The following is a 12,681-nucleotide window of genomic DNA, read 5'->3' on the forward strand; positions in this document are numbered from 1 at the left end:
GAATAGACGGGTGTCCTTTTATCTCATATTGCGTTGACTGCAGGGTTTGTGGGTTTAAGACGAAATGTATTATGTTTTTTGGTAGGAGGAATCGAGAGTTTGAGAAATTAAAGAGGGGGGGGAAGTGTAAGAATGAGCTTGGTCTGGTCTCAAAGCCCCAGTACATCTAGGTTTTATAAGACTTCCGTTAGTGTTACATCATCGTGGCTTGGCCCCAGTCTGTCCCTGTGTGAATACAGGTGTCCACTCAAAGCTAATGAATGATTAATGAAGCTGATATGTCATGTTTCCTGCAAGGTCTGTGTCATGGGTTTTGACCTGACTGTACACCAGGTGTCCCAGTATCATTAACACCACAGAACCCCAGACAGGACCAGAGCTGGGTGAGAGGTTGTAGTGTTTAACCCATTACTTCCTGCAACCCCCCGCTCGTTCTGGGCCCCGAGAACACAAGGCCTGGGCCTCTGGTTCTCATTCTCTCTCTCTGGGTGTTTCTGGCTTAGCTTACCCTCTGTGGTGAGGCGCCTAGGCTCCCGCTGTTAACTTGACAAATTGCAGTTTTCCAAGAAAAGCAGAGGACATTCTCACCTATCAGCATGTAGGCCACAGTGAAATAAACCAACAGTGAAATTTACCTGTACAGATTGGTACCTGTTTCAACTGAGAAACATTTTTGAAATGTTTTTATGTGTGTGTGTGTGTGTTTTTGAGTGTTGTGTTGTCCAGGTCCTGTTGCCGTCTATAAAGCTTACGTCACCTGACATGGGTTTAAACTCTTGTGTTTGTAGCAGAAAGAAAGAGAGAAAATGGCTGACTTCACTCCTTTATGTGTTTCTAATCTTTCTCGTTCTTTTTTAAATTTGGTCTCAGTGGGCCTCCCTCGTTCAGTCCACTGGTTAAACAGAAAAGTGGTTTAGTGTTTCACTGCTACACTCCAGTGGCTCCTATTTTTTCACTGAGGCGGTGAGTTATTTTGACAGGAGGGAGAGAGGATGGTGGAATTGGATTGGGATGTTAGTAACATGGCCAACATAATGTGGCTAGCTGAGGAGAACAAAGGTTGCCATCGTTTCTGTTTGATTGGTCTGCATTACTAGTCAGTTAACTGTCATCATTCTGGACATATAATAATAGCATCAACCTCTAACTACATTTTGCTCTTGAGATAACCTACACTCCCAGATGACCTAATATCTGAATTGTAACCTTGTGGATATGAAGCTGCATGTCTTATTTTTAGGCTGTCAGAAAGTGGTTTGGAGCTAGACTGTCTTTACCAATGATAACCACGAGAAAAGCAGTACGAGTTCCTAAGAGAGAAAAATACTTGGTGAAGGGTTCCCCCTAGTGAGAGTAATGTAGAATTATAGTAAAGCTGGAGATGGTTGTCTGACTTTCTGATTGTGTTTCTGATTGGCTGTCTCTTCTGTCTCCCTCCTGTCCAGGACATCAATGTCTGCATCCTGGAGAATTACCCAGAATGTTCCAACCCCAGACTCTTCTACATCATCCCTTATTTCTGTGGACAGCACCCACAGTGCAGGTAAGACGATCTGTATTGCATCAGAGAATCAGGCTCCAAATTTGGAGTCAAGACATTTTATAATAGTCACACATTGTCCTGGCTGGTATTCATATTTTTGCGACTGGTAATGTTTACTACATTATTAGTGGTATTAGAATTATCATTGGTTATAATTTCCTCTGGGTTGACAGATATTTTCTTCTGACTGTTCTGTGTGTTTCAGAGAGCCGGGAGTATGGGCTCTGGAGAGGGCCAAGCAGAACGTTCTAGAAAACTTTCTTATCGTGGGGATCCTAGAGGAGCTGGAAGATGTCCTGCTCCTTTTAGAGAGACTGTTACCTCACTACTTTACTGACGTACTCAACATTTACAAGAGCCCAGGTACACACGCAAGCACACCCTGGCCTGTAAACACCATGTTACACTCCGTTTAAATAATTCACATTTTAAAATAATAGTTCACTCCAAAATCAAAGTTTGTCAGAAGTTTCTTTTCATACCTCAAAAATGGTCTACAGTAAGATGGCATTAGAGGAAAGGATAATTAGCGAAATACTACATCTTCAAATATAAGGAACTGGAACACAAAAGTACTCAATCAACATGGTTGATAAAACATAAAAGGTAAAACACAGAGGACATAGAAGGCGCAGTACGTGTGAATGTATTGTGATGAAAGGTGTGGTGTTGAGTGAAAAAGGATAGGGGTTGCAGACCCCAGAGCCCATGTGTATTTGTGAGCAGGGGCTGTGAGAGAGAGCTTTCAATTTTGTGCAGATATGGGATATACATTTTAAAATAAATTATTTATATTTATTTGTTTACTGTCCTATGATGATGGAATGGTCCCCAAATCTATACCCCAGACACCCACCTGAGAGACCCATACACTAAGGAGAAGTCCTTATTTGTTTTGATGGGCCTACTGTAAGTAGCCTATATGCAGCAAAATCAGAAGATTAATGTGGTCAGAGACCTACTAAAGCAGCACCGCCCCCTCAAGATTCTGAGCCTGCCTGGCAGAGTTGGTCCTACAGTACAAAGTCAGAGCCCCCTGATGGGAGACCATACTATACAAGGAAATTCTCAAAGCTGCTAAGGAGAACCTTGACGACCTTATACCTAGCCGATGGGGATTCTGGTGGGGTGCCCCCACCCAGGTAGTGGCAGTGCTGGCAACACTAGCTGCAGTAACCCATGGGGAGGGGGTCACACTCCGACAATCAGAGAGGGGGCATATTATTGTGGACCCGTTGGCACAAAATCATCAAAGGTCTGACTGCACCGAGATGCTTGGAGAAATGGTCACAACGGGGGACCACGTGTGGGTGTTTCAGGGGAAGGTGGTGGATCTGGTCTCCATCACCTAGGACTTGACAATGGTTAATCAAATCTCCCCATTTTTGCCTGTTTTTGTTTACTTCTGCATGCCTTCTCATACAGCTGCAACTGTGTATGCATTGGTAAATCAAGTCCTTTCTTGAGTTGGGCTCTGGGATGGAACAACTCTTGAGCATCTGAGTTCATGGTTGTTTGTAGGGGAAAGGGGTTGAGAATGTATGAGTGCGTGTGTCCCACAACTGTTGCTAGGGAGTAAAGATGTTGGGGACAATATAAGATGAATCACAATAATTGTTTGCTAAAATAATAATTGCTTGCCAAAATGTAAGGTTACAATCCTTTGCATGTACTACCTACGTTACAAATATGAATTGTTAATTATAGAAATTAAGATGAGCAGGATTTTTTTATTTATATATATATAATATGAATTGCTATATATCATACAAATTGAGATGAGGGAGATGGAAATGCTTTTGGCTGGATGGGTAGATTTAGAACTGGTATTTCATTATGGTAAATGGTGAAATAAGTATCGTCAGTTATAATTGCAATGGCTTAGCAGATAATAACAAAAGACGGTCAGTATTTACCTGGCTAAAAGATAAGGAATATAATATCTATTGTTTACAGGAAACTCATTCAACTACTATAGATGAAGTTGTGTGGAGAAGGACAGTGGGGGGTTGAATGTATTTCCCCCATTGGCAAAGAAATTCAAAAGGGGTGATGATATTAATTAACAGTTACTTCGATCCAAATGTGCAAATTTTGGATCCAAACAGATCCTCAAGGTAGATGGATGATTTTCAACATATTATTGAACCATAAACAGATATGGCTCATTAACCTATATGGTCCAAATAACGACGAGCCACTCTTCTTTGAAAATATATATAATAATTGATCAACCCCACAAGCAATACAAGACTATTATTATGGTGGAAGATTATAATACGGTTTTAAATTGCTCTATGGACCGTGAAGGAAATCACACTACAAACTATCATGAATGTCATGGATTAATGGATACAGTTGAAGTCGGAAGTTTACATACACCTTCGCCAAATACATTTAAACTCAGTTTTTCACAATTACTGACATTTAATCCTAGTAGAAATTCCATGTCTTAGGTCAATTAGGATCACCACTTTATTTTAAGAATGCGAAATGTCAGAATAGTAGTAGAGAGAATGATTTATTTCAGCTTTTATTTATTTCATCACATTCCCAGTGGGTCATTAGTTTACATTGACTCAATTAGTATTTGGTAGCATTGCCTTTAAATTGTTTAACTTGGGTCAAACGTTTCGGGTAGCCTTCCACAAGCTTCCCACAATAAGTTGGGTGAATTTTGGCCCATTCCTCCTGACAGAGCTGGTATAACTGAGTCAGGTTTGTAGGCCTCCTTGCTCGCACACGCTTTTTCAGTTCTGCCCACAAATTTTCTATAGGATTGAGGTCAGGGCTTTGTGATGGCCACTCCAATACCTTGACTTTGTTGTCCTTAAGCCATTTTGCCACAACTTTGGAAGTATGCTTTGGGTCATTGTCCATTTGGAAGATCCATTTGCGACCAAGCTTTAACTTCTTGACTGATGTCTTGAGATGTTTCTTCAATATATCCACATAATTTTCCTCCCTCATGATGACATCTATTTTGTGAAGTGCACCAATCCCTCCTGCAGCAAAGCACCCCCACAACATGATGTTGCCACCCCCGTGCTTCACGTTTGGGATGGTGTTCTTTGGCTTGCAAGCCTCCCCTTTTTCCCTCCAAACATAACGATGGTCATTATGGCCAAACAGTTCTATTTTTGTTTCATCAGACCAGAGGACATTTCTCCAAAAAGTACGATATTTGTCCCCATGTGCAGTTGCAAACTGTGGTGTGGCTTTTTTATGGCGGTTTTGGAGCAGTGGCTTCTTCCTTGCTGAGCGGCCTTTCAGGTTATGTCGATATAGGACTTGTTTTACTGTGGATATAGATACTTTTGTACCTGTTTCCTCCAGCATCTTCACAAAGTCCTTTGCTGTTGTTCTGGGATTGATTTGCACTTTTCGCACCAAAGTACGTTCATCTCTAGGAGACAGAACGCGTCTCCTTCCTGAGCAGTATGACGGCTGCGTGGTCCCATGGTGTTTATACTTGCGTACCATTGTTTGTACAGATGAACGTGGTACCTTCAGGCGCTTGGAAATTGCTCCCAAGGATGAACCAGACTTGTGGAGGTCTACAAAAAAAAGAATTCTGAGGTCTTGGCTGATTTCTTTTTATTTTCCCATGATGTCAAGCAAAGAGTTTGAAGGTAGGCCTTGAAATATCCTGACCTAGTGAGATATACATGGCGGAGGCTCAATCAAGCTAGTCGTCTTGATTATGTCATTCTCTCTGGCACCAAAAGTTTAAAAAGTGTTGATAGGGGACAGAATGCGGTCGGACCATCACATAATTTGCATATTGATATTATCGCATATTATCGCATATATCGCATATTACTCTAACAGAATTTCCACGTGGGCGAGGATATTGGAAATTTTATCAAAGCCTATTGGATAATAACTTGTTTTACTAGGACAGAAGAATTTATAACTGACTTTTTCCTGACATAACATAGATCCCCTTATTGTATGGGACACTTTTACATGTGCCTTTAGAGGCCATGCAATTCAGTACTCATCTCTAAAACAAAAGTAATTTAGGTCGAGTCCATATTAACAAAGGAAATGGAAGGAATAATTGTACAGTTAGATAGCAATAACAACTGTACCATACAGGCTCAGAATAAGTTAAAGCAAAAACCAAAAGAAATGGAGGAACTTATTCAAGAAAGATCTAGTGTAATATATTATAAAAATAAAGCAAACTGGATGTTAAATGGGGAAAAATGCACCAAATTATTTTTGTTATCTTCAACATAGAAATGCTACCAAAAATAATGAACTTTTTACAAATGATGGAGTCACCCATGATTCACCAAACAATATTTTGAAAGAGGAAGTATAGTACTTTAAGCATATATTTTAATTTCACTCTCCTCCATCTCTACTAACCGAAGCTAATTGTATGGATTTTTTCCCTATTAATAATGTAAAATTAACAGCTGTACAGAAAGATTACAAAGGAGGAACTTCTTGATGCAATTAAAGCCTTTAAGTCCGGGAAAACTCCAGGGATGCATGGCATACCAGTGGAGGTGTACCAAACCTTTGTTGATATACTCAGAGGACCGTTAATAGTATGTTTTAGCCACTCCTATATAAATGGTAGATTATCGGACACTCAACAAGAAGGTCTGATATCATTATTACTGAAACAGGATCCAAGTGGTAAATATAAAGATCCAGTCAATTAAAAAAATTGGAGGCCTCTTACACTTACATTAAAAAGGTTTTGTCAGATATTATGCATCCTAATCAGACAGGTTTTTTACATGGATGGTACATTGAAGATAATTAAAGACTGAAACAACAGAACACTATGAAATATCTGGGAAGCCAGGCCTGGTATTCATAGCTGACTTTGAAAAGGCATTTAATAAAGTACGACTGGAGTTTATATATAAATGCCTGGAATATTTCAATTTTGGAGAATATCTTATAAAATGGGTTAAAGTTATGTATAGTAACCCTAGGTGTAAAATAGTAAATAATGGCTACACCTCAGAAAGTTTTCAACTGTCAAGAGGAGTAAAACAAGGTTGTCCACTATCGGCACATCTATTTATTATTTCCATTGAAATGTTAGCTGTTAAAATCAGATCCAACAATAATATTAAGGGATTAGAAATCCAGGCCTTAAAAACAAAGGTGTCATTGTACGCTGATGATTCATGTTTTATTTTAAATCCACAAAAATGGAATCCCTCCACAGCCTCAGAGGATCTAGATACTTTTTCTAACCTCTCTGGATTAAAACCAAATGATGTTAAGTGTATTATGTATTGGATCACTAAAAAATACAACTTTTACGTTACCGTGTAGTTTACCAATAAAATGATCTGACGGTGATGTGGACAGACTCAGTATACGTATCCAGAAATAAATAAATAATCTCACTGCAATACATTTTAATAGAAAGTTATCAAAAATAGATAAGATCTTGCTACCATGGAAAGGAAAAGACATGTCTATTTGTGGGGAAAAGGTCACCCTGTGTCACGTTCCTGACCTTATTTTCCTTTGTTTAGCTTTGTTTAGTTGGTCAGGACGTGATCTGGGTTGGCAGTCTATGTTGTTTGTTTCTATGTTTAGTTTCATTGTTAATCAGCCTTATATGGTTCTCAATCAGGGGCAGGTGTTTGACGTTTCCTCTGATTGAGAACCATATTAAGGTAGGCTGTTCACACCGTTTGTTTGTGGGTGATTGTCTTCCGTGTCTGTGTTGTTACCACACGGGACTGTTTCGTTTGTTTAGTCTGTTCCTGTTCGTGCGTTCTTCGTGTTTTTGTAAGTTCTCATGTTCAGGTCGGTCTACGTCGTTTTGGTAATTTATCAAGTGTGCTTCGTGTTCGTCTTGTTTCAATAAATTAATGTATTCCACAAAAGCTGCGTTTTGGTCCGATCCCTGCTCCTCCTCAGACGAGGAGGAGAACAATCGTTACACCCTGATTAACTCTTCAAACATCACTATTTGCTTATGGTTTTGCCTACACCTAGCGACCTGCTTTTTAAATTATTTTATTTTATTTGGAATGGCAAGGCAGACAAAATTAAAAGTGCCTATTTATATATGAATATGATTTCAGAGGGCAGAAATGATTAAATATTAAAGCATTAGACCTCTCACTAAAGGCGTCAGTCATACAAAAGTTTTACTTAAATCCAAACTGGTTCTCTAGCAAATTAGTAAGAATGTCTCACCCTGTCCCTGGTGTAGAGAGGAGTAGGCAGGAGGCAGTCGCAGGTTTAGAACTACTGAATTTATATAAATGTAATTAAATATATTTTTTAAATGTGACCTTTATTTAACTAGGCAAGTCAGTTAGGAACACATTCTTATTTACAATGATGGCCAACTGGGGAACAATGGGTTAACTGCCTTGTTCAGGGGCAGAACGACAGATTTTTACCTTGTCTGCTCAGGGATTTGATCTAGCAACCTTTTGGTTACTGGCCCAAAGCTCTAACCACTAGGCTACCTGCCAACCCCCCTTTATAGATCAAAGTGGGACGGAAACCAAAGGCTTTTGTGCTTAAAATATATCTTCATAAACAAAAAGGCACAGGGCGAACCCAAAGTGCAACATTTTAAGTACTCAGGAAATAGTAGGAGAGATTCCACTCAGGAAAACAAGTAACATTTACAGTGACCGTCAAAAACAAATGGCACAGGGAGTGTATATATACAGTGATAGAGTGGGGATTTGAACCTGGTGTGTGTAATGATGACGAGACAAGTCCGGGGTTGATGAGTAAAGGGCGTTTGCCAGCAGTAGGTTCGGCAGCAGCTAGAAGGCCAGCGACGCCGAACGCCTGAGCTGGACAGGAGGGGGAGCCAAAGCGAAGGCTGCTGTGACACACCCCATGTTCAAGAATGGGCTTTTTCCCTTTATTCAGATTACAGCCGCTCACTTTCGGTTTTTTGAAAACGAAATCATCTCAAATATCATTATTTTTTAAACACGCCATAGAAAGTTAGTTGCAATTTCAGTTTAATCCACCAGAAAAGACAGAACAAATAATACAACAAATATTGTGGTTAAACTCAAATATAGTAATTGATTAAAAAAAGTTATTTTCGCTAAAATAAAATAAAAAGGTATAATCTTTGTAAATGATATCATAAATAGAACTGGTTGAGTTATGTCACACATGCAGCTAACAACTATTTGGAAATGTATGCTCTACCAAAAATACAACCAACTAATTGCAGCATTACCACAAAAATGGAAGAGGCAAGTGGAAGGGGGAATAAGTAAGGAACTTGTCTGTCGGCCCTGCATTAAAGACCAAAATTGGTTAAAGAAAATGGTGGGGGGAAAAAATATATACCCGTTTCAATTAAAGACCAAAAAAATGACAGCTGTGCCATATACAGTGGGGAGAACAAGTATTTGATACACTGCCGATTTTGCAGGTTTTCCTACTTACAAAGCATGTAGAGGTCTGTAATTTTTATCATAGGTACACTTCAACTGTGAGAGACGGAATCTAAAACAAAAATCCAGAAAATCACATTGTATGATTTTTAAATAATTAATTTGCATATTATTGCATGACATAAGTATTTGATCACCTACCAACCAGTAAGAATTCCGGCTCTCACAGACCTGTTAGTTTTTCTTTAAGAAGCCCTCCTGTTCTCCACTCATTACCTGTATTAACTGCACCTGTTTGAACTCGTTACCTGTATAAAAGACACCTGTCCACACACTCAATCAAACAGATTCCAACCTCTCCACAATGGCCAAGACCAGAGAGCTGTGTAAGGACATCAGGGATAAAATTGTAGACCTGCACAAGGCTGGGATGGGCTACAGGACAATAGGCAAGCAGCTTGGTGAGAAGGAAACAACTGTTGGCGCAATTATTAGAAAATGGAAGAAGTTCAAGATGACGGTCAATCACCCTCGGTCTGGGGCTCCATGCAAGATTTCACCTCGTGGGGCATCAATGATCATGAGGAAGGTGAGGGATCAGCCCAGAACTACACGGCAGGACCTGGTCAATGACCTGAAGAGAGCTGGGACCACAGTCTCAAAGAAAACCATTAGTAACACACTACGCCGTCATGGATTAAAATCCTGCAGCGCACGCAAGGTCCCCCTGCTTAAGCCAGTGCATGTCCAGGCCTGTCTGAAGTTTGCCAATGACCATCTGGATGATCCAGAGGAGGAATGGGAGAAGGTCATGTGGTCTGATGAGACAAAAATAGAGCTTTTTGGTCTAACTCCACTCACCGTGTTTGGAGGAAGAAGAAGTATGAGTACAACCCCAAGAACACCATCCCAACCGTGAAGCATGAAGGTGGAAACATCATTCTTTGGGGATGCTTTTCTGCAAAGGGGACAGGACGACTGCACCGTATTGAGGGGAGGATGGATGGGGCCATGTATCGCGAGATCTTGGCCAACAACCTCCTTCCCTCAGTAAGAGCATTGAAGATGGGTCGTGGCTGGGTCTTCCAGCATGACAATGACACGAAGCACACAGCCATGGCAACTAAGGAGTGGCTCCGTAAGAAGCATCTCAAGGTCCTGGAGTGGCCTAGCCAGTCTCCAGACCTGAACCCAATAGAAAATCTTTGGAGGGAGCTGAACGTCCGTATTGCCCAGCGACAGCCCCGAAACCTGAAGGATCTGGAGAAGATCTGTAGGGAGGAGTGGGCCAAAATCCCTGCTGCAGTGTGTGCAAACCTAGTCAAGAACTACAGGAAACGTATGATCTCTGTAATTGCAAACAAAGGTTTCTGTACCAAATATTAAGTTCTGCTTTTCTGATGTATCAAATACTTATGTCATGCAATAAAATGCAAATTAATTACTTAAAAATCATACAATGTGATTTTCGGGATTTTTGTTTTAGATTCCGTCTCTCATAGTTGAAGTGTACCTATGATAAAAATTACAGACCTCTACATGCTTTGTAAGTAGGAAAACCTGCAAAATCGGCAGTGTATCAAATACTTGTTCTCCCCACTGTATGTCAGGACCCGGTGCGAGAAACAGTCACTAAATCGGCAGAACCCAGAAGATGAGGCAGACACAGCAGTACTAGAGATGGTGGTTTAATAAAAAATAGATATCTTCCAAAATACAAAGAAAATCCACAAAGTGGTAAAAACAGCAAGGGAAAAACAAACCTCAAAAGACTAATCCAAAATACAAAAGAACAAAACCAGAGAACCTCTGGAAAATCCAACAAGAGAAAAATATATGTTCACAACAAGGCTTGGGCTGGGGCTGGGTGCTAACATACAAACACTGAGCAAGGAACTGAGGAACACACAGGGATTAAATACTAACAAGGGAACGACATACAGGTGCAAACAATAATTAGAGCAAGGGAAAAACAAAAGGTACAAAAAAGGTGCAATGGGGACATCTAGTGACAAAAAACCAGAACAGTCCTGGCCAAAACCTGACAGAATCCCCCTCCTAGGAACGGCTCCTGACGTTCCTAACAGCCTTCTCAGGGTGGAGGGCCCTGAACTGACGAATGAGGTCAGGGTCCAGTATGTCCTTGGCAGGAACCCAGGAGCGCTCCTCGGGACCGTAGCCTTCCCAGTCCACCAGATACTGCCAGGACCGCTGCACCCGGCGGGAGTCCAGTATCCGGTGGACGGTATAAGCCGACTGGCCTCCGATGACACGGGGCGGAGGGGGAGGTCTGCCTGCCGGAATAAGGGGAGAAAAAACAACAGGTTTTAATAAAGAAATGTGAAATGTGGGATTGATTTTAAGGGATCTGGGTAAGTGCAGGCGAAAAGTAACGGGATTGACTCTCCTGGCAATCTTAAAGGGTCCGATGAATCTCTGGGACAGCTTGCGAGACTCCACCCGTAGCGGTAAGTTTTTTGTTGAGAGCCATACTCTCTGGCCGGGGTACAGGGTAGGACCGGGACGGCGACGTCTGTTGGCTTGTCGTTGGTACTGCTGTGAGGAACGCAGAAGATTAAGACGGGCCTTCTTCCACGTAAGCCGACAGCGTCTGATGAACCTCGAGGCTGAAGGCACTCTGACTTCTGCCTCCTGGTCCGGGAACAATAGAGGAGCATAGCCAAACTGACACTCGTGCGGGGATATACCAGTGGAGGAGGAGCACAAGGTGTTGTGCGCGTACTCAGCCCAAACAATGACGGATGACCATGTGGATGGGTTGTTGGAAACCATACATCTGAGGGTGGTTTCCAGCTCCTGATTCATCCTCTCAGTTTGGCCGTTGGACTCCGGATGGTACCCTGAAGATAAACTGGCCGTGGCCCCTATGAGTTGGCAGAAGGCCTTCCAAAACCTTGAGGCGAACTGGGGACCTCTGTCGGAAACCATATCTTGCGGGATGCCAAAGACTCGGAACACATGGTTAATCACCAACTCAGCTGTTTCCTTGGCAGAAGGTAATTTGGTCAAGGGAACAAACCTGGCCGCCTTAGAAAACGTGTCGATGATGACTAGGATCGTAGTATTACCATGGGACGGAGGAAGGCCAGTAATAAAGTCCAGCGAGATATGGGACCAGGGTCGGTGGGGAATAGATAAAGGGTGAAGGAGTCCTTGAGGGCGGAGGTGAGAAGATTTGCCCTGGCAGCACACGGAACAGGCCTTGACGAAAGTGGCAACGTCTTCTTTTATGGTGGGCCACCAGAACTTACGCTGGATGAACTCCAAGGTGCGACCTACGCCCGGGTGACAGGTGAGGCGAGAGGAGTGCCCCCACAGAAGGACTTGGGACCTTGCTGCCTTGGGAACAAACAACCGATTAGCAGGACCTCCTCCAGGGCCCGGTTCGATGGCTTGAGCTTGTTTCACGGTATCCTCCACTTGCCACGAGATCGGAGCCACGATCTTAGCGGCAGGAAGAACAGTCATGTCAGTATCTTCTCGAATGGCAGGAGAGTAGACTCGTGACAAGGCATCCGGTTTGAGATTCTTCGACCCGGGTCTATAGGTGAGAATAAACTGGAATCGGCTGAAGAAAAGAGACCATCGAGCTTGTCTGGAGTTCAACCGCTTCGCCTGCTGGATATACTCCAGATTTTTGTGGTCCGTAAGCACTTGAAACGGTTGAGAAGCCCCCTCGAGCCAGTGTCTCCATTCCTTCAATGCCATCTTAACCGCTAGGAGTTCACGATCCCCCACATCGTAATTTCTCTC

The 12,681-nt window shown here is 42.1% G+C and overlaps 1 protein-coding gene across 1 annotated transcript in view; it reads left to right on the plus strand.

Moving 5' to 3' along the window:
- The window catches only part of usta (uronyl 2-sulfotransferase a), a 181,335-nt gene that overhangs the window by 160,449 nt on the left and 8,205 nt on the right, over positions 1–12,681 (plus strand). The window contains exons 6-7 of the mRNA XM_071370887.1: positions 1,446–1,543; positions 1,749–1,906. Of these exons, the coding sequence (XP_071226988.1) occupies positions 1,446–1,543; positions 1,749–1,906 (256 nt within the window). The remainder of the gene's footprint in view (positions 1–1,445; positions 1,544–1,748; positions 1,907–12,681) is intronic.

This window comes from Salvelinus alpinus, chromosome 27, assembly GCF_045679555.1.
Source record: "Salvelinus alpinus chromosome 27, SLU_Salpinus.1, whole genome shotgun sequence".
Taxonomy (NCBI): Eukaryota; Metazoa; Chordata; class Actinopteri; order Salmoniformes; family Salmonidae; genus Salvelinus; species Salvelinus alpinus.